The sequence below is a fragment of the Petromyzon marinus genome, chromosome 39 (assembly GCF_048934315.1).
Source record: "Petromyzon marinus isolate PM22_M1 ecotype Great Lakes invasive population chromosome 39, UKy_Petmar_22M1.pri1.0, whole genome shotgun sequence".
Lineage (NCBI taxonomy): Eukaryota > Metazoa > Chordata > Hyperoartia > Petromyzontiformes > Petromyzontidae > Petromyzon > Petromyzon marinus.
Genome location: NC_133705.1, coordinates 6,435,570 through 6,463,186, shown reverse-complemented (window position 1 = coordinate 6,463,186; position 27,617 = coordinate 6,435,570). Strand labels below are relative to the sequence as shown.

Sequence of the window (27,617 nt, the reverse complement as noted above, 5' to 3'; positions counted from 1 at the left end):
TGTAGACTGCAACCAGCTGGTCCACAGGATGGGTTCCACAGGATGGGAAGGATGCCCTGGTGGTACCCCATTTTTTTAAAAGTGGGACCACACTGTTTGCGACAACTACAGAGGCATCTCCCTCCTCGGTGTGCCGGGAAAGGTCCTGGCAAGAATTATTCGACATCAACCTTGCCAGGCACGCTGAGGAGAAGCTTGCGGAGCCCCAATGTGGTTTCAGACCAGGGCAGCCCTGCACGGATGCAATTTTCTCTGTCCGTTTGCTACAGCAGAGGTGTAGGAATTTTAACAGGAACTACATTGCTGCTTTATTGACCTGGTCAAGGCCTATGATACCATGAATAGGCCAGAGCTCTGGGTTGTTGTTCGTGTCTTTGGAATCCCAGACCGTCTGCTCACAATCATTAAGGACCTTCATGATGGTGGGCAGGACCTGGTAAACTTGCATGGCTGGATGTCAGAGCCATTTTCTGTTCACCTTCGGGTGCGACAGGGTTGTCTTTTGACCCCTACACTATTTAACATCATCTTTGGCCACGTAGTTCAAGAAGCTTTCCATGGATGTACTGGTGGAATTTAAATCTGGTACAGATACAATGGGAGGCTGATCAATGCCCGGGTGTGGTCGAGGAATGGCTCCCTATTGGTCAACTATTTTACGCATGCCGATGATCTGGTGATTGCTGCTCACGCAGAGGAGGAGTTGGAGGTGCTGCTGCTGAACCTGGAGCTTGCCACTAAGAGGTGTGGGGCCTTGCCACCAGCCCCACCAAAACTAAGCACCTGCCTGGGAATTTTGTGCCATCGGACACTCCACCCCCTCAACTCCCCATTGGTGATGAGGCAGTTGTGGAGAGACTGGAAAGTTTCCTATACCTGGGCAGTGTGCTGAAGACAGCAGAAGTTTCACTCCGAATCCGTCAGGCGGTATTATATTTTCATTAGCTTCATAGCGCTGTGTGGAAGCTACCTGGTCTGTCACTCCACATGAAGCTATTGATATTCTCGGCCATGGCCATGCCCTCCCTTCTCTAAGCTTGCGACACGTGGACCCCTCGAATGGAACATCTTCTGTGGTTAGACACTTTCCGGCTGGCCAGCTTATGATCCATCCTGGGTTTAACCAGGCTGGATTGCGTAAATCCTTGAAAGATCTCGACAAAGTCCCATCAGTGAGCTTCTCCGGCAGGCAAGGCTGCTTTGGCTGTTTCATGTCGCCTACATGCCGAACCACCGCATACCCAAAGCAACTTCTGTTTAGCTGAATAAAGGGGGCTAAACAGACACGGCGTGGGCTAGAGAAGAGATGGAGCGATGTGGTACAGGAGGACGTGGAGCTGAGTGGACTTGCCGATGACTGGTACCAGCGGTGTCAAGATCGGCCTCTGTGGAGGAGGCTCGTGAAGGACGCTACTGGGCAGTTGGAGGCAGTCGCCCTCCAACAACAACGGAGGGCGGAGGAGCGACGCTCACAACAACGAGCGGAGCGCTGGCCGGCTAAATCACAGCAGGTTGGCACAGCAGGGGGCACAGGTGGTGGTGCATCAGCCAGTCATCTCAGTCATCTTAGTCAGTCAACCCATGGCACCCGGGTCTGCCCCCTGACCTCTTGTCAGCAGCGATCTTTGAACACGTCACGTGCACCTGGCCTGGGACAGGCGCCGTGGTCACGTCACCGTCACCGAGTGATGAATGGCGGCTGTTGGTATTGGTGTGTGCGTGTGCGCGTGCGTGTATGCGTGCGTGTGTGTGCGCGTGCGTACCTGCCACCCGCGTGGCTCCAGTGGAGCCAGGCTCTCCATCTCGGCGATGAGGCTGTTCAGCTGATCGATCTCCACCTCGATGCTCGACTGCTTCCCCAGAGGCTGCTTCTACGAGACAAAGATTCCCCCGCCCCCCGTGTAGCCTGTCACAGACTGTTGAGGCAAGTGCTGCTAGTGAGCACCTACCGAGGCCCACAACGGAACACGAGGGGGGGTGGGTGGCCAGCTGCCCACGGCAGCCTTTGTCTCCCCAATGCTGATGCTGATTTTGATTGCGCACCTCACCAGGTACAAGGCTTCGGACGACACAGGGGAGGCCCAGGACCAGTTCAGATGTTCGTCACCCTGAGCCGGAATTGAACACGTATACAGAGGCACCTGTGTGCACATCGTCTGTGTGTGTGTGTGTCCTACACACGTGCGTGCTGTGCCTGTCCCCCCGTGTCTCCCCGTGTCCCCCCGTATCTCCCCGTGTCTCCCTGTATCCCCCCGTGTCTCCCCGTGTCTCCCTTTATCTCCCCGTATCTGCCCGTGTCTCCCCGTGTCTCCCATTATCTCCCCGTGTCTCCCTTTATCTCCCGCTCCGTGTCTCCACCCCCCCCCCCCCCCGTGTGTCTCCCCTCGTCCTCACCGCGATTGGCGAGACGACGGGAGGGGGCAGGGGGAAGCCCCCCGGGGGAGACACGGGGCCCCCCAAAACCTCCTCCTGCTCCTCGCACGGCGGCGGTGGCGGCGGTGGAGGAAGATCACCTGGTTGGGGTGAGCGGGGTAAGGAGCGGGCGAGAAGGTGACGTGACTGACTTCATTCAGCACGACCCTCGACTCATTCCACACGACCCTCGACTCATTCAGCACAACCCATGACTCATTCAGCACGACCCTCAACTCATTCAGCACGACTCATGATTTCATTCCACACGACCCTCGACTCATTCCACACGACCCTCGACTCATTCAGCACGACCCTCGACTCATTCAGCACGACCCTCAACTCATTCCACACGACCCTCAACTCATTCAGCACGACCCTCGACTCATTCAGCACGACTCATGATTTCATTCCACACGACCTCCGACTCATTCCACACGACCCTCGACTCATTCAGCACGACTCTCGACTCATTCCACACGACCCTCAACTCATTCAGCACGACTCATGATTTCATTCCAAACGACCCTCGACTCATTCAGCACGACTCATGATTTCATTCCACACGTAGCCGCGACTTCACCCCCCCCCCCCCATCTCCGGTGTTACCCCAAGCACGTATTTCCCTTTTGCGTGGGCCACAGTGGTGGGCAGGGGGAGGAGGGGGGGGGGCACCCACCCACTCCCCCCCCCCCACGTTGCCACCACCAACACGACCACAACCGCAGCAAATTCCTCCACACGCAGTAGCAATTTCCCCTGACCCATGGCTTCTGCCTACGCCCTCACACAGAGGATCTATCTGTCTGCACAACGCTGGCCCTCAAAGCGATGGGGCAGTGAGAGTGCGCAGGGCGGTGCAACTGCACCAGGGCATAACGGCCGGATAGGGGGGGGGGGGGTCCATTTAGCCCTTCATTTAATTCTATGCACCAGGGCCCATGCCAACCACGCGACTCTACTGCGCCATAAAGGCCCACAAACGAACACAAGAAGCTGTAGACTCACGTTGAACATATCGACTCGCATGGAACCTACAGACTCACACAGAGACCCATAGACTCACACAGAGACCCATAGACTCACATAAAGACCCATAGACTCACACAGAGACCCATAGACTCACATAAAGACCCATACACTCACACAGAGACCCATAGACTCACACAGAGACCCATAGACTCACACAGAGACCCATAGACTTCACAAAGAGACCCATAGACTCACACAGAGACCCATAGACTCACACAGAGACCCATAGACTCACACAGATACCCATAGACTCACACAGAGGCCCATAGACTCACACAGACACCCATAGACTCACACAGATACCCATAGACTCACACAGAGACCCATAGACTTCACAAAGAGACCCATAGACTCACACAGAGACCCATAGACTTCACAAAGAGACCCATAGACTCACACAGAGACCCATAGACTTCACAAAGAGACCCATAGACTCACACAGAGACCCATAGACTCACACAGAGACCCATAGACTTCACAAAGAGACCCATAGACTCACACAGAGACCCATAGACTCACACAGAGATCCAAAGAGATGCACAGAACTGATCACTATGCCCATAAACCCACATTGACCCACAAAGAGACCCATAGACTGACACATGAACCCAAAGGGTCTCGCAGGGATGCATGGACTCATACAAAAATCTAGGCTCCCACAGAGACCCACAGACTCACGCATGAACCTAAAGACTCCCACAAAAACCTAGACTCCCACAGAGACCCACAGACTCACATATAGACCGATAGACTCACAAATGAGCCCAAAGACTCACACAAAAACCTAGACTCCCACAGAGACCCACAGACTCACATAGAGACCCATAGACTCACACATGAGCCCAAAGACTCACACAAAAACCTAGACTCCCACAGAGACCCACAGACTCACATAGAGACCCATAGACTCACACATGAGCCCAAAGACTCACACAAAAACCTAGGCTCCCACAGAGACCCACAGACTCACACATGAACCTAAAGACTCCCACAAAACCCTAGACTCCCACAGAGACCCACAGACTCACATAGAGACCCATAGACTCACACATGAGCCCAAAGACTCACACAAAAACCTAGACTCCCACAGAGACCCACAGACTCACATAGAGACCCATAGACTCACACATGAGCCCAAAGACTCACACAAAAACCTAGACTCCCACAGAGACCCACAGACTCACATAGAGACCCATAGACTCACACATGAGCCCAAAGACTCACACAAAAACCTAGACTCCCACAGAGACCCACAGACTCACATAGAGACCCATAGACTCACACATGAGCCCAAAGACTCACACAAAAACCTAGACTCCCACAGAGACCCACAGACTCACATAGAGACCCATAGACTCACACATGAGCCCAAAGACTCACACAAAAACCTAGACTCCCACAGAGACCCACAGACTCACATAGAGACCCATAGACTCACACATGAGCCCAAAGACTCACACAAAAACCTAGACTCCCACAGAGACCCTCAGACTCACACATGAACCTAAAGACTCCCACAAAAACCTAGGCTCCCACAGAGACCCACAGACTCACATAGAGACCCATAGACTCACAAATGAGCCCAAAGACTCACACAAAAACCTAGACTCCCACAGAGACCCACAGACTCACATAGAGACCCATAGACTCACACATGAGCCCAAAGACTCACACAAGAACCTAGACTTCCCATCATCAACCAAGACCTCAACGATGCAGTGGTTCACGACCGGCAGCAGTTCATGCCTGGTGGTGGTTCACGACCCCGGAGCGGTTCACGACTCTGGAGTGTTTCAAGACCCGGGAGCGGTTCATGACCGAGAGGAGTTCACAACCGGGAGCGGTTCGGGCGACCGGGAGCGGTTCGGGCGACCGGGAGCGATTCACGATGGGTCGTGGTTCTTGTGGGAGACGCAGGTCCCACCGGACGACAGTGCAGCAGCTGCTGCAGCTGCTTCAGCTGCAGCAGGAGCTGTGTAGGCCGTGATGCAACAGGCATAGGCAACAACGCCCTGTGTGGACAATCCCAACAAACGGTCGCGTGGACAAATTCTCAAAAGCGCGACTCGTATTCGAACAGCACCCAGACGTCGCACGTAATTTGGGATCGAAAGCATTTGGAACCGCCAAGTTTCGTCTCTTGTCCTCTGACTGAGTCTCTCATCAAAATCACTCGAGTGTCAGTGGCAATGTCATTTTACAACATGGGTTGATATTATTGATGAGTTGGTGAATTGCGGGACAACGCTTCGATGCCTGCCCTTGAGAACGAGCTTCTCGCCTCAAGTGGCCTTCGCTCGGGAAAACGCAGGGAACGTAAAACAACGGGCGACGTTTCGGGCAACGGCCCCCGAATGCCGAGCTCACACACAGCAGAGACATCTCCCAACTCCACGGCACGGCGATGGCGCTGCGGGGGGGGGGGGGGGTAGTTATCAGTCTGTGAGCTGCAGCGAAGCAATGATTGTGCCGATTGGATGTGTGTGCGTGTGCACGTGCGTGTGTGTGCACGTGTGTGTGTGTGCGTGTGTGTGCAGGTGTGTGTGTGCGCACGTGCGTGTGTGTGTGCACGTGCGTGTGTGTGTGAGCGTGTGCACGTGTGTTGGGAGCGGCTGTGTAGCGGTTAGCGCTACGCTGCGCTACGAACCCGGCTTTGCCGAGTTCGATTCCCGCTCACGGCCAACACCGGTGACGATTATCTGAACCGGTCCTGGGCCTCCCCTAGGCCGATTCCGCCTCAAATTATCACCGCGTGCGGTGTGTAGTGAACATCGCCACTGGGGAGACAAAGGCGGTCGGGCGTGGTGCTTGGCCACCCAGCACCTCGTGTGCCGTGCCGGCCTTCATAGGTGCTGCCCGCGAACAGCACTTGCCCCTACAGCCTGTTAGAGGCTACACGGGGGATCTTTGTCTTTGTTGTTTTGTGTTCGTGCGTCGGCTCCCTAGCTCGGACAGTGGGCTTGGTCACTCTCCCCACCTCCTCCTCCCACCTCTTCTAATAACCACGTCAACACAGTCACTCTAATAACCACGTCAACACAGACACTCTAATAACCACGTCAACACAGACACTCTAATAACCACGTCAACACAGTCACTCTAGTAACCACGTCAACACAGACACTCTAATAACCACGTCAACACAGACACACTAATAACCACGTCAACACAGTCACTCTAATAACCACGTCAACACAGTCACTCTAATAACCACGTCAACACAGTCACACTAATAACCACGTCAACACAGCCACTCTAATAACCACGTCAACACAGTCACACTAATAACCACGTCAACACAGACACACTAATAACCACGTCAACACAGTCACCCTAATAACCACGTCAACACAGTCACTCTAATAACCACGTCAACACAGTCACACTAATAACCACGTCAACACAGTCACTCTAATAACCACGTCAACACAGACACACTAATAACCACGTCAACACAGTCACTCTAATAACCACGTCAACCCAGTCACTCTAATAACCACGTCAACACAGACACACTAATAACCACGTCAACACAGTCACACTAATAACCACGTCAACACAGTCACACTAATAACCACGTCAACACAGTCACTCTAACAACCACGTCAACCCAGTCACTCTAATAACCACGTTAACACAGACACACTAATAACCACGTCAACACAGTCACACTAATAACCACGTCAACACAGTAACTCTAATAACCACGTCAACACAGTCACTCTAATAACCACGTCAACACAGTCACTCTAGTAACCACGTCAACACAGACACTCTAATAACCACGTCAACACAGACACACTAATAACCACGTCAACACAGTCACTCTAATAACCACGTCAACACAGTCACTCTAATAACCACGTCAACACAGTCACACTAATAACCACGTCAACACAGTCACTCTAATAACCACGTCAACACAGACACACTAATAACCACGTCAACACAGTCACTCTAATAACCACGTCAACCCAGTCACTCTAATAACCACGTCAACACAGACACACTAATAACCACGTCAACACAGTCACACTAATAACCATGTCAATACAGTCACTCTAATAACCACGTTAACACAGACACACTAATAACCACGTCAACACAGTCACACTAATAACCACGTCAACACAGTAACTCTAATAACCACGTCAACACAGACACACTAATAACTACGTCAACACAGTCACACTAATAACCACGTCAACACAGACACTCTAATAACCACGTCAACACAGACACTCTAATAACCACGTCAACACAGACACACTAATAACCACGTCAACACAGACACTCTAATAATCACGTCAACACAGTCACTCTAATAACCACGTCAACACAGTCACTCTAATAACCACGTCAACACAGTCACTCTAATAACCACGTCAACACAGTCACACTAATAACCACGTCAACACAGACACTCTAATAACCACGTCAACACAGACACTCTAATAACCACGTCAACACAGACACACTAATAACCACGTCAACACAGACACTCTAATAACCACGTCAACACAGTCACTCTAATAACCACGTCAACACAGTCACTCTAATAACCACGTCAACACAGTCACTCTAATAACCACGTCAACACAGTCACACTAATAACCACGTCAACACAGACACACTAATAACCACGTCAACACAGTCACACTAATAACCACTTCAACACAGTCACTCTAATAACCACGTCAACACAGTCACTCTAATAACCACGTCAACACAGTCACTCTAATAACCACGTCAACACAGACACACTAATAACCACGTCAACATAGACACTCTAATAACCACGTCAACACAGTCACTCTAATAACCACGTCAACACAGTCACTCTAATAACCACGTCAACACAGTCACTCTAATAACCACGTCAACACAGACACACTAATAACCACGTCAACACAGTCACACTAATAACCACGTCAACACAGTCACTCTAATAACCACGTCAACACAGACACACTAATAACCACGTCAACACAGACACACTAATAACCACGTCAACACAGTCACTCTAATAACCACGTCAACACAGCCACACTAATAACCACGTCAACACAGACACACTAATAACCACGTCAACACAGACACTCTAATAACCACGTCAACACAGCCACACTAATAACCACATCAACACAGTCACACTAATAACCACGTCAACACAGACACACTAATAACCACGTCAACACAGTCACTCTAATAACCACTTCAACACAGCCACACTAATAACCACGTCAACACAGTCACACTAATAACCACGTCAACACAGACACTCTAATAACCACGTCAACACAGTCACACTAATAACCACGTCAACACAGTCACTCTAATAACCACGTCAACACAGACACTCTAATAACCACGTCAACACAGTCACACTAATAACCACGTCAACACAGTCACACTAATAACCACGTCAACACAGCCACACTAATAACCACGTCAACACAGTCACACTAATAACCACGTCAACACAGTCACACTAATAACCACGTCAACACAGTCACTCTAATAACCACGGCAATACAGTCACACTAATAACCGTCAACACAGTCACTCTAATAACCACGTCAACACAGTCACTCTAATAACCACGTCAACACAGTCACACTAATAACCACGTCAACACAGTCACACTAATAACCACGTCAACACAGACACACTAATAACCACGTCAACACAGACACTCTAATAACCACGTCAACACAGTCACTCTAATAACCACGTCAACACAGTCACTCTAGTAACCATGTCAACACAGACACTCTAATAACCACGTCAACACAGCCACACTAATAACCACGTCAACACAGTCACTCTAATAACCATGTCAACACAGTCACTCTAATAACCACGTCAACACAGCCACACTAATAACCACGTCAACACAGTCACTCTAATAACCACGTTAACACAGTCACTCTAATAACCACGTCAACACAGTCACACTAATAACCACGTCAACACAGTCACACTAATAACCACGTCAACACAGTCACTCTAATAACCACGTCAACACAGACACACTAATAACCACGTCAACACAGACACTCTAATAACCACGTCAACACAGTCACTCTAATAACCACGTCAACACAGTCACACTAATAACCACGTCAACACAGACACTCTAGTAACCACGTCAACACAATCACTCTAATAACCACGTCAACACAGTCACTCTAATAACCACGTCAACACAGCCACACTAATAACCACGTCAACACAGTCACTCTAATAACCACGTCAACACAGTCACACTAATAACCACGTCAACACAGTCACTCTAATAACCACGTCAACACAGTCACTCTAATAACCACGTCAACACAGACACTCTAATAACCACGTCAACACAGTCACTCTAATAACCACGTGAACACAGTCACACTAATAACCACGTCAACACAGTCACTCTAATAACCACGTCAACACAGTCACTCTAATAACCACGTCAACACAGCCACACTAATAACCACGTCAACACAGTCACTCTAATAACCACGTCAAGACAGACACACTAATAACCACGTCAACATAGACACTCTAATAACCACGTTAACACAGTCACACTAATAACCACGTTAACACAGTCACTCTAATAACCACGTCAACACAGCCACACTAATAACCACGTCAACACAGTCACTCTAATAACCACGTCAACACAGTCACACTAATAACCACGTCAACACAGTCACTCTAATAACCACGTCAACACAGACACTCTAATAACCACGTCAACACAGTCACTCTAATAACCACGTCAACACAGTCACACTAATAACCACGTCAACACAGTCACTCTAATAACCACGTCAACACAGTCACTCTAATAACCACGTCAACACAGCCACACTAATAACCACGTCAACACAGTCACTCTAATAACCACGTCAAGACAGACACAATAATAACCACGTCAACATAGACACTCTAATAACCACGTTAACACAGTCACACTAATAACCACGTTAACACAGTCACTCTAATAACCACGTCAACACAGTCACTCTAATAACCACGTCAACACAGTCACTCTAATAACCACGTCAACACAGACACACTAATAACCACGTCAACACAGTCACACTAATAACCACGTCAACACAGACACTCTAATAACCACGTCAACACAGTCACACTAATAACCACGTCAACACAGTCACTCTAATAACCACGTCAACACAGTCACTCTAATAACCACGTCAACACAGTCACTCTAATAACCACGTCAACACAGCCACACTAATAACCACGTCAACACAGTCACTCTAATAACCACGTCAACACAGACACACTAATAACCACGTCAACACAGTCACACTAATAACCACGTCAACACAGACACTCTAATAACCACGTCAACACAGTCACACTAATAACCACGTCAACACAGTCACTCTAATAACCATGTCAACATAGTCACTCTAATAACCACGTCAACACAGTCACTCTAATAACCACGTCAACACAGTCACTCTAATAACCACGTCAACACAGCCACACTAATAACCACGTCAACACAGTCACACTAATAACCACGTCAACACAGTCACTCTAATAACCACGTCAACACAGTCACTCTAATAACCACGTCAACACAGCCACACTAATAACCACGTCAACACAGTCACTCTAATAACCACGTCAACACAGTCACTCTAATAACCACGTCAACACAGTCACACTGGCAACCACGTCAACACAGTCACTCTAATAACCACGTCAACACAGACACACTAATAACCACGTCAACACAGACACACTAATAACCACGTCAACACAGTCACACTAATAACCACGTCAACACAGTCACTCTAATAACCATGTCAACACAGTCACACTAATAACCACGTCAACACAGTCACACTAATAACCACGTCAATACAGACACTCTAATAACCACGTCAACACAGTCACTCTAATAACCACGTCAACACAGTCACACTAATAACCACGTCAATACAGACACTCTAAAAACCACGTCAACACAGCCATACTAATAACCACGTCAACACAGCCACACTAATAACCATGTCGCCTCAATATACTTTTGGGGCAGGTGCTGTTAGCGAGTAGCACCTGTGAAGGCCGGCGATGATATTTCTACACCGCACCAGGTACTCATTTGAGGCTGAGTCAACATAGGGGAGGCCCAGGACCGGTTCAGATAATCATCAGTGGTCTCTCTGAGGGCAGACCGTGGACCCACCTCAACTTCTTTCTTAAGTGTAACTGTAATAAGACGTTACGAATGCATTGTAAGCGGTCACTCGCCACACTCACACAAAGTGCTTGCCACAAATGAACCACGGCACCTTGGTGACCTCGTCAAGGAGTCTAAACCATCATGACGCCAACTCCAGGCCTCCTCCTCCTCCTCCTCGCAGCGGCTTCTTCCGGCCGCCCATCAATCGCGGCAGTCACCGCATCGCGCGGCGCTTTCGGATGCGCTGCTTCCGCGGCCGTCTGGAACGCTCTTGCCCTTCCGATGTCAGGAAGCCGCTGCGAGGTGGGCGCACTTTTAGACGCCAGATTGACAAACTCTCACCGCTTTAGAAACTATTTCTCGTGATGTTTAGTTTGTTGTCTTCCCCCCACCCCACCCCGCACCTCCGATTAGCGCGGATGGCTACGTACGGTGCGAAAGAAGTTCTACGTGCACGCAAAGACCTGGAACCTTCCACCTACAGCTCTTGCCGTAGTTCTTCATACGCCGTGGCAGTAATGGAGCACCTCAGTTACAAGCGAACTATTTACTATCTCACTATTTTTTCCCTTCATTTTAACCAGGTAAGGCCCTCACCGAGCTGTATAGCTCTTTTTCACAATCGACCTGGCCACGAATGATTGCCCAACGAGGTGGGCTCATTGTCGTCATCGTGTGGAAAAAGACAGCATCCAAAGACTCTAAACGCGTGTGCTGATGTTGCTGACTCTAAATGTGGAAGGGTAAAAACCGGAGGACCCGGAGAAAAATCCACGCGACCACGGGGAGAGAGAGAGAGAGAGACACCGCAAACTCCAAATATACAGCAGCAGCAGCAGGCGTCAGGGTCGGGATCGAAACCACGACCTCCTGTACACCAGGCGAGGGAGTTAACATCTCATAGCTACGGTGATGAGAGAGAGACACCGCAAACTCCAAATATACAGCAGCAGCAGGCGTCAGGGTCGGGATCGAAACCACGACCTCCTGTACACCAGGCGAGGGAGTTAACATCTCCTGGCTATCGTGCCGTCGCTTGGGACCCATTGTTCGAGTACTCCCTACAGCGCGAGGCAGCTGAATGAGTCGATATATGTTGTGTGTAACTCCATGTGTGTGTATCTAAAGTCCATGTCTGTGTGTGTGAGTCCATATGTGTGTGTAGGCCAATGTGTATGTGAGTCTATGTATGTGTGTGTGTGAGTTGATGTGTGTGCGTGGGTCCATGTGTGTGTGTAAGTCCATGTATGTGTGTCTTAGTCGATATATGTTGTGTGTAACTCCATGTGTGTGTATCTAAAGTCCATGTCTGTGTGTGTGAGTCCATATATGTGTGTAGGCCAATGTGTATGTGAGTCGATGTGTGTGTGTAAGTGGATGTGTGTGTGTAACTCCATGTGTGTGTATCTAAAGTCCATGTCTGTGTGTGTGAGTCCATATGTGTGTGTAGGCCAATGTGTATGTGAGTCTATGTATGTGTGTGTGTGGGTCCATGTGTGTGTGTAAGTCGATGTGTGTGTGTGTCTTAGTCGATATGTGTGTGTCTTAGTCGATATGTGTGTGTGTAAGTCCATATATGTGCTTAGGTCGATGTGTGTGTGAGAGTCGCTGTATGTGTGTACGTCGATTTGTGTGTGTAACTCCATGTGCGTGTCTCTAAAGTGGATGTGTGTGTGTAAGTCGATATGTTTGTGTGTGTGGGTCGATGTCTGTGTGTGTGTCTAAGTCGATGTGTTTGTGTGTGTAAGTCGATGTGTTTGTGTGTGTGTGTCTAAGTCGATGTGTGTGTGTCTAAGTCGGTGTGTGTGTGTGTCTAAGTCGATGTCTGTGTGTGTCTTAGTCGATGTGTGTGTCTAAGTCGATGTGTGTGTCTAAGTCGATGTGTGTGTGTCTAAGTCGATATGTGTGTGTCTAAGTCGATGTCTGTGTGTGTCTTTTTCGACCGGGCAACGCCGGGTACTTCACGCTAGCGAGGAAATAAAGTGACGAGCGGGCGCAGGTTGGGGGGAGGGGGGAGGAGGCCCCGGGGGGGGGGGGGGGCGGGCGGGGGGGTGAGGATCGCTCCGCTCCCCCACACTCAGCACGATGGTCGTCCCCAGCAGGGGAAGTGCTCGAGGCTGCCCCCAAGTACCACGTGTTTATTTTATTTTCATTTCCCCTTTCATTACATCAATTAAACCCTGCCCACCGCATGACCCCGCTCACACGGGCCCTCTTACCCTCCCCATCTTTACCTCCCGACCTTCAGCCGACCCAAGCTTGAGCGGGAAACAAACACGATGAACCACAGTCGCCTCCCGGTGCCACGTTCTAGCGGCTTGTGTGTGTCACAAGTGACGCGAAAGTGAGAAGGGTAAATGCAGTGGGGAGGGCGTGGTTCACCTGGATAGGGGGAAGGGAGCGATTGGAAAAGATGAAAGCGTGCAGCAAACAAGGTGTCAATCACACGTGAGTGTCCCCGGCGTCCGATAAATAGGGGGTCACCCTCCACCACCCTCCACCACCACCCTCCACCACCACCACCCTCCACCACCACCACCAACTCCCTCCACCCTCCACCACCCTCCACCACCACCACCACCCTCCACCACCACCACCACCAACTCCCTCCACCCACCACCCTCCACCACCACCACCACCACCCTCCACCCACCACCACCAACTCCCTCCACCCACCACCACCACCACCAACTCCCTCCACCCACCACCCTCCACCACCACCACCACCACCCTCCACCACCACCACCACCCTCCACCACTACCACCCTCCACCACCACCTCCACCACCTCCCTCCACCCACCACCCTCCACCACCACCACCTCCACCCTCCACCACCACCACCCTCCACCACTACCACCCACCTCCACCACCACCAACTCTCTCCACCCACCACCCTCCACCACCACCCTCCACCACCACCTCCACCCTCCACCACCACCACCACCACCAACTCCCTCCATCCACCACCCTCCACCACCACCCTACCCACACACAACACCACACAATAGTGGAGGGCGAAGCGAGGAAGACCCCAGCTAGGCCTCGGCAAGGTAAGGTAAGTTACCCTTTTTACCGGGTAAAAGGGTCAAGGTAAAGGGTAAAGGTAAAGGTGTCGACATGCCAAGGGGTAAGGTAAAGGGTAGGGTAAAGGTAGCGCGAAGTATTACCCGGTAAACACGGTGCCTTGTTTACCGCTAAAAGCTCCGTGGCGCAGTCCGTGGCCTACATTTAACAAGTAATATTTAAAAAAAAAACTTAAAAAAAAAACACGCTTTAATGAAATGTGCGAGTAATGGCAAAACTCCGCGACTCCAGGAAGTGGCCCCGAAGCTTGCCACAACGTAAGGGGACCGTGGTGATTTACAGCCAACGTCAGTTGACAGTGGACAATTCGACCCAAGACGAAACATAACATGGAAAATAATGTTTACAAATATATATTTTTTTGCGATAGAATATAGTTATTGTCATCAGTATGACATAAGTACACCAAGTTTGCAGTCGATAGCACATTGGGAAGTGGGTTAAAATTGAGTTACAAGATTTGAGGATACAACAACAACAACAGACAGAGTGAGTTTAAAGAAAGCGTGTACAATTGGAATATTCGAGAGTATTCTATACGAATAAAGCGCTCTACCGAGCATTTACCGTTATAAACCTTCTTCATGTGTAGTAGTACCCCAGTAATTACCCTGTAATCGGGTAATTTGTATGGGGTAAGGGTAAAAGGTGGGGTAAGGGTAAAAGGTAGGGTAAAGGTAGGCTCGTTGTTTTTACCTTTTACCTTGCCGAGGCCTAACCCCAGCCACGAGCATCTCTGCTCTTGAGCTTCAGGAGCGCTCCCAGAAAGCATTGCAAGCGTCCAGCTGTAAGCAGCAGCTCGGCAGGACTGCGCGGTTCGAGCGCGGGGAAATATTTCAAAAATAAATACTTTTTGTAATGCACCAGGCTCTGTAATTCACAGTCCCTGTGTGGTGACTTCTTTTTGTCAGTGGACACAAGGAGGCTGCCTCTGACGCCACCCCGCGGTGGGAAAGGCGCTGGCGGGCGCCAGCTCTCTTCCCCCGCGCTGGCGATGGGGTCAGGCCGGCGGTGGTCCACGGCGCGTGGGGGGCCTCGTCCGGGAGTCGGGTCGCTTGCGAACGCAGCCCAAAGCGGGCGGTGAACAAGCCGCCTCCGAGGCTGAACGCGCCTTTTACTTAGGGGGCGTGCGGTTGCTCGGGAACGCGTAGGGCTTGAGGCGCGAGTGCCCGGACAATGGGGTCAACCTGTAAGATGTTGTGAGCGCAGCGCCGTGGTGTCCCGGGGGAACACGCGGCTGCGCGAGGATTGGCGGGGTGGCCAGTCGAAAAATGAAAGGCAGAGCAACCCTCGCGAGTCGCGTGGTCTCGATTGCCCTCTCGCTTCACGCGACCCAGAATATACACGGGAGTGACCTGGCTGACTGGAAATATAACAGTGGCGCCGATAAAGGTGAGCCTGTAAAGGCAGGCGAGAGACTAACCGCCACTGTGTTCTCCCGGTCGTACGATCTCCCGGTCGTACGATCTCCCGTTTGCACGATCTCCTGTTCGCACGATCTCCCGTTCGCACGATCTCCCGTTCGCACGATCTCCCTGTCGTACGATCTCACGGTCGCACGATCTCACGGTCGCACGATCTCATGGTCGCACAATCTCCCGTTCGCACGATCTCCCTGTCGTACGATCTCACGGTCGCACAATCTCCCGTTCGCACGATCTCACGGTCGCACGATCTCCCTGTCGTACGATCTCCCTGTCGCACGATCTCACGGTCGTACGATCTCACGGTCGCACGATCTCCCGTTTGCACGATCTCACGGTCGCACGATCTCACGGTCGCAGGATCTCCCGTTCGCACGATCTCCCTGTCGCATGATCTCACGGTCGTACGATCTCATGGTCGTACGATCTCACGGTCGCACGATCTCCCGTTCGCACGATCTCCCGTTCGCACGATCTCCCTGTCGTACGATCTCACAGTCGCACGAACTCCCGTTCGCACGATCTCACAGTCGCACGAACTCCCGTTCGCACGATCTCACGGTCGCACGATCTCCCATTCGCACGATCTCATGGTCATACGATCTCACGGTCGTACAATCTCATGGTCGTACGATCTCACGGTCGCACGATCTGCCGTTCACACGATCTCATGGTCATACGATCTCACGGTCGTACGATCTCCCTGTCGTACGATCTCATGGTCGCACGATCTCCCATTCGCACGATCTCACGGTCGCACGATCTCCCGTTCGCACGATCTCCCTGTCGTACGATCTCCCGTTCGCACGATCTCACGGTCGCACGATCTCATGGTCGTACGATCTCCCTGTTGTATGATCTCACAGTCGTACGATCTCCCTGTCGTACGATCTCCCTGTCGTACGTTTCTCCCTAGGGGTGAGCGATCCACGGCACGCACGGCAATACGGTTGTGTGTGACCTTTGGCAGCCTCTGGCGTTCACTCACCATCTCCGGATAGGAGGGGCAGCCGCCCCACCGTTCCCAGCATGCCCTGCGTGGCGCGGGGGCCCCCCCCGGCTCCGGCGGCCCCCCCCGCGTGGGGGTTGAACTTGGGCTTGGGGGCCACGGCTGGCGGAGGGGCCTTGCGAGGCCCCGGGCCTGGGGCCGCCTGCTGTGCGCGTGACTCCCACATGTCTACGGTGGGGGAGACACATGCAGCCGAGACTAAGGTGAGACACACGCAGGTGAGACGCGCAGGTGAGACACACGTACGGGTGAGGCTGGTGAGACGCGCACACACAGGTGGGACAAGTGTGAGACACACACACACACACATGCGAGATGCTGGTGAGACACAGGTGAGACTCGGCCAAGACACAGGTGAGACACACACACAGGTGAGACACACACACAGGTGAGACACACACACACAGGTGAGACACACACACACAGGTGAGACACACACACAGGTGAGACACACACACAGGTGAGACACACACACACAGGTGAGACACACACAGGTGAGACACACACACGTGAGACTCAGGTGAGACACACACACACAGGTGAGACACACACATAGGTGAGACACACACACACACACAGGTGAGACACACACAGGTGAGACACACACACACGTGAGACTCAGGTGAGACACACACACACACAGGTGAGACACACACAGGTGAGACACACACACACGTGAGACACACACAGGTGAGACACACACACAGGTGAGACACACACACACAGGTGAGACACACACACAGGTGAGACACACACACGTGAGACTCAGGTGAGACACACACACGTGAGACTCAGGTGAGACACACACACACACAGGTGAGACACACACACACAGGTGAGACACACACACAGGTGAGACACACACACACAGGTGAGACACACACACAGGTGAGACACACACACAGGTGAGACACACACACGTGAGACTCAGGTGAGACACACACAGGTGAGACACACACACAGGTGAGACACACACACACACACAGGTGAGACACAGGTGAGACACCGGCACTTCTCAAGAGCGACTCCCATGCCACGAGGCCTCCCCCATGAGGGGAGCGGCAGCGACCGGCCGCGTGGCTTCTTCTCGTGGCCAGGGCAAGAACTCGGGCCACCAGGAGAGGAGTCAAATTCGCAAGGGTGACCTGGGGTCACCACAACGATAGCAGCAACAGGGCCATTGCCCGAAACGCCGGACATTGTTAAAACGGTTTCCTTTCAAGACCACACACACGACGTCGTCATTGTTACCGCCGAACGAACTGAGCGGCTGTTAAAGCTATATAGGAAACCATATTCTGTGAATACACGCTATATACGAAACCATAAACTTTGTTTATGTTACCAGGTAAAGCCCACTGAGGTGCGCAGATCTTTTTCAGCAGCGACCAGGCCACAAATGATAGCTCAGCGGCTTATCATCGTCAAGTGGTAATGTACAGCAGCCAGATACTCTCAAGGCGCGAATCTAAATGTGGAGGGTTAGAACTGGAGGAGCCGGAGAAAAAGTCCACCCGACCGCGAGGAGAGAGACACCGCAAACTCCAAATATAGAGCAGCAGCAGTAGGCGTCAGGGTCGGGATCGAACCCACGACTTCCTGTATCCCAGGCCAGGTAGTTAACATCTAGCCACCGTGATGATGATGAGAGAGAGACACGCAAACTCCAAATATACAGCAGTAGGCGTCAGGGTCGGGATCGAACCGACGACCTCCTGTACACCAGGCGAGGTTGTTAACATCTCATAGCCATCGTGATGATGATGAGAGAGAGACACGCAATCTCCAAATATACAGCAGCAGGCGTCAGGGTCGGGATTGAACCCACGACCTGCTGTATCCCAGGCGAGGTAGTTAACATCTCCTAGCCACCGTGATGATGATGATGATAAAGAGACACGCAAACTCCAAATATACAGCAGTAGGCGTCAGGGTTGGGATCAAACCCACGACTTCCTGTATCCCTGGCGAGGTAGTTAACATCTCTTAGCCACCGTGATGATGATGAGAGACACGCAAACTCCAAATATACAGTAGCAGGCGTCAGGGTCGGGATTGAACCCACGACCTCCTGTATCCCAGGCGAGGTAGATAACATCTCCTAGCCACCGTGATGATGATGAGAGAGAGACACGCAAACTCCAAATATACAGCAGTAGGCGTCAGGGTCGGGATCGAACCGACGACCTCCTGTACACCAGGCGAGGTTGTTAACATCTCATAGCCATCGTGATGATGATGAGAGAGAGACACGCAAACTCCAAATATACAGCAGTAGGCGTCAGGGTTGGGATCAAACCCACGACTTCCTGTATCCCAGGCGAGGTAGTTAACATCTCTTAGCCACCGTGATGATGATGAGAGAGAGACACGCAAACTCCAACAATACAGCAGTAGGCGTCAGGGTCGGGATCGAACCGACGACCTCCTGTACACCAGGCGAGGTTGTTAACATCTCATAGCCATCGTGATGATGATGAGAGAGAGACACGCAATCTCCAAATATACAGCAGCAGGCGTCAGGGTCGGGATTGAACCCACGACCTGCTGTATCCCAGGCGAGGTAGTTAACATCTCCTAGCCACCATGATGATGATGATGAGAAAGAGACACGCAAACTCCAAATATACAGCAGTAGGCGTCAGGGTTGGGATCAAACCCACGACTTCCTGTATCCCTGGCGAGGTAGTTAACATCTCTTAGCCACCGTGATGATGATGAGAGACACGCAAACTCCAAATATACAGCAGCAGGCGTCAGGGTCGGGATTGAACCCACGACCTCCTGTACACCAGGCGAGGTTGTTAACATCTCATAGCCATCGTGATGATGATGAGAGAGAGACACGCAATCTCCAAATATACAGCAGCAGGCGTCAGGGTCGGGATTGAACCCACGACCTCCTGTATCCCAAGCGAGGTAGTTAACATCTCCTAGCCACCGTGATGATGATGAGAGAGAGAGAGAGAGACACGCAAACTCCAAATATACAGCAGCAGCCATGAAGGTCAGGATCATACCCACGACTTCCTGTATCCCAGGCGAGGTAGTTAACATCTCTTAGCCACCGTGATGATGATGATGATGATGAGAGAGAGACATGCAAACTCCAATTATACAGCAGCAGGCGTCAGGGTCGGGATTGAACCCACGACCTCCTGCATACCAGGCGAGGTCGTTAACATCTCCTAGCCACAATACCACAGACCACAGGAAATTCACTCAGCAAATACTCATGCACAGCCATGTGTGTGGCTGCGTGTGTATACACAGAATGTGTGGGTGTGTACACAGAGACAAAGATACCCCATATAGCCTAGAGCTCACTGTTGGGGCAAGTGCTGTTAGCGAGCACATATTAAGGTCTGCACGGTACACGAGAGGGTGGGTGGCCAGCACCACGCCCGGTCGCCTTTGTCTACCAAGTAGCGATGTTTAGGTACTCATTTGAGGCTGAGTCGACCTAGGGGAGGCCCAGGTCAGATAATCGTCACCACCCAGACACACAACAACAACAACCGCCATTCGCCACTAAGTGGCGGTGACGTCACCACGACGCTTGTGCCAGGCCATGTGCACCTTGAGGCCACGTGAAGTGTCAAACGCCCGCGGGCAGGAGGTCACGGGGCAGACCCAGGTGCCACGGGTCGACTGACTGAGATGACTGGCTGGTGCACCACCTGTGCCCTCCGCTGTTGTTGGAGGGCGACTGCCTCCAACTGCCCAACAGCGTCCTTCATGAGCCTCCACCACAGAGGCCGATCTTGACACTGCTGGTACCAGTCATTGGCAAGTCCACTCTGCTCCACGTCCTCCTGTACCACATCACTCCATCTCTTCGCTAGCCCGTGCCGCGCCCGTTTAGCCCCCTCGATCCAGCCGAACAAAAGCTGTTTCGGCATGCGGTGGCTGGGCATGCGGGCTACATGACCCAGCCAACGCAGCCTTACCTGCCGGAGGAGCTCACCGATGAGACCCTGCCCAGATCTTTCAAGGATTTGTGAGCTCCTCACACAATCCAGCCTGGTTAAACCCAGGATGGATCGTAGGCAGGCCAGCCTATGTTTCCAATCGGCGATGATGCTCTATTAAGGGGGTCCACGTTTCACAAGCTTAGAGAAGGGAGGGAATGACCGTGGCCAAGAAGACCTGAGAAGCTTAGTGCGGAGCGACAGACCAGATAGCTTCCACACAGCGTTACACAACCGATGAAAAGATATTGCCGCTTGACTGATTCGGAGTGAGACCTCTGCTGTTAAACTGGAGCTGGTCATAAGCACACTGCCCAGGTATGGGAAACTCTCCACTCTCTTCCACAACTGCCCCATCACCGATTGGGAGTTGTGGGGGTGGAGTGTCCGATGGTACAAAATACCCAGGCAGGTGCTTAGTTTTGGTGGGGCTGATGGTAAGGCCCCATCTCTTAGTGGCACGCTCCAGTCTCAGCAGCAGCGTCTCCAACTCCTCCTCTGAATGAGCAGCTATTACCAAATCATCGGCGTACATAACGTGGTTGAGCAATAGGGAGCCATTCCTTGACCGCACACGGGCATCGATCAGCCTCCCATTATGTCTGTACCAAATGGAGATTCCCCCGGTACAGCTATTGAAGGCTTCACGAACTACGTGGTCAAAATAGATGTTAAATAATGTGGGAGCCAGAGGACATCCCTGTCGCACCCCAAGGTGTACAGGGAATGGCTCTGATCGTGAGCAGAGGGTCAGGGACTCCGAAAGCACGAAGAACAACCCAGAGCCCAGGCCTGATGGAATCATAGGCCTTGACCAGGTCAATAAAGCAGAGATGTAGGTCTTGCTGGAATTCCCAACACCTCTGCTGTAGCAGACGGACAGAAAATATGGCATCTGTGCAGAACTGCCCCTTTCTGAAACCGCATTTGGGCTCTGCAAGCCTCTCCTCAGCGTGCCTAGCAAGGCGATATTGAATAATCCTTGCCAGGACCTTTTCCGGCACACTGAGGAGTGAGATGCCCCTGTAGTTGTTACAGTCTGTGCGGTACCCCTTCTTAAAGAGGGGGACCACCAGGACATCCTTCCAATCCTGCGGAACCCGTCCAGTGGTCCAGACTGTTGTTATGATGTCATATAGGGCAGTCTGTGCACAAACACCACCCTCCCTCAGCATTTCGCTTGGGAGATCATCACTGCCCGCTGCCTTTCCTAGTCTCAGACTCCGGATCGCCTTCAGTACTTCAACAGATGGCACTTCAGCCAGCCACTCACAGGGGGTGACTTCTTCCAATTTTTGAGGCACTGCAGCCTCAGCAGGGTCCTCCTCACTTTGTGCCACGATGTTTTCCTGGCTGAGGGATTTTCCCTCCCCCAGAACCTCACAGAAATGCTCAGCAAATCTGCAAACCTGTTCCTGGGGGTCGGAGATTGGATCACCGTTTATTCCCCTAATTATGGTAATAGGTGTGGCGCTGCAGGTTACTTTTTTGATGGAGTTAAATAGAGATTTGTGAACGCGGGCCACTGAGGCAGACTCCATCGCTTTAGCAACCCGCGACCACCACCCATCCTTGCAGCACCTCACGGCTCTCCGAACCTCCGAGCGAAGGCTGTGGTAAGCCGCCTCATTCTCTGACGTGGGATTCTGTAGCCGATGACAGTGGGCCTGTCGCTTTTTCTCAACCATCCTGAACACCTCCTCTGTCAGCCAGGGTCTCTGGGGAGGTCTGGACCGCGTACCCAAAGCAGCCAATGAGTGACAGTCCTAAACCTCGCCCATTTACCCTCGACATCAGGAGGAGTGGGGGACGATGCCAAACCCAGCCGCAGGCGATGATGAAATTCTCACTTGCATCTTTCATCAGATAACTGAGACCAGGCCACTTTAGGTTGGAATGGGGTCTTGGGTGTACACCCACCACCGGAGCGGAAGAATGGCAGGCGCATCTTATAAATGACAAGTAGATGGTCAGAGGGCAGATCAGCTCCACGGTAAGTCTTGGTGTCAAGGACATGGGCTCGCATTCGCTAGTCCGTCACTATGTAGTCCAGCAGATTTTCTTGTTTGGACCCGCCGTGCATCCATGATGTTGTGTGGATGCGCCGATGCCGGAACAGCGTATTGGTAATAACAAGCCCATGGGCTGCACAAAAATCTAGCAGCCTCCTACCATTGTTATTGAGCTGATCTGGCCCATGCCCTCCAATCACTCCAGACCAAGTGCCAGCATCATGACCAATTCTGGCATTGAAGTCACCCAACAAGTTGACTCTATCCCGAGGGGCCACTTTAGCCAGCACCTGTGACAGGTCATAGAAGGCATCTGACTCATCGGCTTTACCTGCATCCCTCCATGGATGTTCGCCTTCGGTGGGGGCATAAGTAACCACGACCACCACTCCTCGCCTCCGATTGATGGGAAGGCGAGCCCAAAGTAGCCTGGAGCTTACAGCTTCCCACACCTCACCGCCACGTTCCCACGCCCCCTTCATTCTTTTGTTCAAAAGAAGAGCCACACCCTGTTGTTTGGCAGTCTGCTGCCCCGAGTAGAGGACTGTCCACCCCTCATGGTGGCAGGAGCCAGAACCGGTCCACCGGACCTCCTGAATGCCACAGAGATCCAGGCGGTACCGGTCCAGCTCCCGACAGAGGAGTGGCAGCCTCTCCTCCGCAGTGAGCATTCGAACATTCTACGTGGCCATACGAAGTGGCTTTTCGTTGTTTCTGGAGGAGCCCCGAGGGTAGAGATTCAACCTCCTGGCTCCGCCAATTGGGGTTTGGCCAGGAGACGTCATAGACGCCTGTCCCCCTGGGGCCTCCGGCACAAGCTTATTAGTTAGATAGTTTAGACGTGGTTTAGTGGTAAATTTTTGAAGGTGGAGGGGTTACCAGCCCCTCGCACCCGTCCAGAGCCCCCGTTTAGCCCCTGTGGTGGTCACAGACGCCATGAGGGGAGGAGACACTCGGAATTGGCCCTCCCTCCACGGCACCGTCCACGACAGAGTTGCCCGTCCGGCACCGCGAGGAGGTAGGGGGTTGTTTTGTTGGACCACCAACACACTCAACACACACACCAACACACTCATCACAAAAGACAAAGATCCCCCGTATAGCCTTAACAGACTGTAGGGGCAAGTGCTGTTAGCGAGCACCTACACTCATCACACACACACCAACACACTCAACACACACACCAACACACTCAACACACACACCAACACACTCAACACACACACCAACACACTCAACACACACACCAACACACTCAACACACACACCAACACACTCAACACACACACACACCAATACACACACACCAACACACTCAACACACACACCAACACACTCAACACACAAACCAACACACTCAACACTCACACACCAACACACACACACACATGCACCCACACACACACACACTCAAGACACACACACCAACACACACACACATCCACACACCCCAGTCACACACTCAAGACACACACACACACCAACACACATACATACACACACCCCAGTCACACACTCAAGACGCACACACCAACACACACACGTACACCCACACACACCCAGTCACACACTCAAGACACACACCAACACACACACATGCACCCACACACACACCCAGTCACACACTCAAGAAACATACACCCACACACCCCAGTCACACACACACATACACACACACCCCAGTCACACACTCAACACACACACCAACACACAGTCACACACTCAAGACACACACACCAATACAAAACAAAGATCCCCAGTATAGCCTGTAACAGACTGTAGGGGCAAGTGCTGTTAGCGAGCACCTATGAAGGCCGGCACGGCACACGAGGGGGTGGGTGGCCAGCACCACGCCCGACCGCCTTTGTCTCCCCAGTGACGATGTTTACACACCGCGCCAGGTACTCATTTTGAGGCTGAGTCGACCTAGAGGAGGCTCAGGACCGGTTCGGACAATCGTCACTGATGTTAGCCGTGAGCGGGACTCGAACTCGGGTCGCCGGGTTCGTAGCGCAGCGTAGCGCTAACCGCTACACACCCAGACACACACTCACACAGAGATACACTCACACACACTAACACACACACACTAACACACACAGACACACACTCACACAGATATACACTCACATAGATACACATTCACATAGATACACACACTAACACACACAGATACACATTCACACACCCCGACACACACACAGATACACACTCACATAGATACACACACTCACACACCCAGACACACCAACACACACACCCCGACACACACACATACAGATACACACTCACATAGATACACACACACAGATACACACTAACACACACTAACACACACAGATACACACTCACACACACTAACACACCAACACACTCACACACACACAGATACACATTCACACACCCCGACACACACACACAGATACACACTCACATAGATATACACACACACCAACACACACATATACAAACTCACACACCCTGACACACCAACACACTCACACACCGACACACACACACACACCCCGACACACACACACACACACACCCCGACACACACACACACTGACACACCCCGACACACAAACACACCCCGACACACACACACTGACACACCCCGACACACACTCACACACACTAACACACCAACACACACCCCGACACACACAGATACACACACACACACAGATACACACTCACACACCCTAACACACCAACACACTCACACACACACAGATACACATTCACACACCCAGACACACACACAGATACACACACACACAGATACACACACACTCACACACCCAGACACACCAACACACACACACAGATACACACTCACACACACTAACACACACAGACACACCAACACACACCCAGACACACCAACACACACCCCGACACACACACACAGATACACACTCACACACACTAACACACACAGATACACATTCACACACCCCGACACACACACAGATACACACTCACATAGATACACACACACACACACCAACACACACATATACAAACTCACACACCCTGACACACCAACACACTCACACACCGACACACACACACCCCGACACACACTCACACACCCCGACACACCAACATACACAGATACACACTCACACAGATACACACTCACACACACCAACACACACAGATACACACTCACACACCCTGACACACCAACACACTCACACACTCACACATATACACACTCACACACACCAACACACACACACACCAACACACACAGATACACACTCACACACCCTGACACACCAACACACTCACACACCGACACACACTCACACAGATACACACTCACACACACCAACACACACAGATGCACACTCACACACCCCGACACACACACACATACACACTCACACGCCCCGACACAATCACACACAGATATACACACACACCCCGACACACACACACAGATACACACACACACACCCCGACACAGATACACACACACCCCGACACACACACACCCCGACACACACACACTTACACAGAGACACACACACACCCCGACACACACACAGATACACACACACACCCCGACACACACACACAGATACACACTCACACACCCCGACACACACACACAGATACACACTCACACACCCCGACACACACACACTCACACACCCCGACACACACACACTTACACAGAGACACACACACACCCCGACACACACACAGATACACACACACCCCGACACACACACACACAGATACACACACACCCCGACACACACACACTCACACAGAGACACACACATACACACCCCGACACACACACCCCGACACACACTCACACACCCCGACACACACAAACTCACACAGAGACACACTCACACACACCCCGACACACACCCCGACACACCAACACACACCAACTTCTACGCACATGTAACACATGCACACTGTACATACACTCACACAACCCCACCCAGACACACACCCACCCACCCACACTCACATACCAACACACGACGAACACACACACACACACCCCGACACACACACACACACCCCGACACACACACCCCGACTCACGCACAATCACTCACCCCCTCTCGCAACCCGTACGCCGCTTCCACTTAGCATGAAGGGGGAGAGGAGCTCGCAAACTCTGAACACTCGGCAGAGTCTTCCACGATCCCCTTCTCCCTACGGCTTCATCCTCTCCACGAAACCCCCCCCACCCACACATCCCCCCCCCCACACATCCCCCCACACCCCCCCACATCCCCCCACACATCCCCCCCCCACACCCCCCACATCCGCCCCTACCTCTCCCCCCCCCCTGCTCGCTGCTTTCTCCCCATGCCCTAATATGGCGCTATCGGGCAGACTTCTTCACCAGGCGTTTCCCGTCTCTCGCTGCGTTCACTTGACGCGAGGTTTGTTCCCGTCACCGCAGCCACGGC

At 52.0% G+C, this 27,617-nt stretch overlaps 1 protein-coding gene across 1 annotated transcript in view; it reads right to left on the bottom strand.

Moving 5' to 3' along the window:
- Positions 1 to 27,383, bottom strand: part of LOC142930466 (uncharacterized) — a 51,836-nt gene extending 24,453 nt beyond the window's left edge. The window contains exons 1-4 of the mRNA XM_076072866.1: positions 27,258 to 27,383; positions 17,163 to 17,351; positions 2,395 to 2,513; positions 1,764 to 1,871 (exon numbers count right to left, since the gene is read on the bottom strand). Coding sequence (XP_075928981.1) covers positions 1,764 to 1,871; positions 2,395 to 2,513; positions 17,163 to 17,351; positions 27,258 to 27,294 — 453 coding nt within the window. The 5' untranslated portion in view covers positions 27,295 to 27,383. The remainder of the gene's footprint in view (positions 1 to 1,763; positions 1,872 to 2,394; positions 2,514 to 17,162; positions 17,352 to 27,257) is intronic.
- Between the last annotated feature and the right edge of the window lie 234 nt (positions 27,384 to 27,617).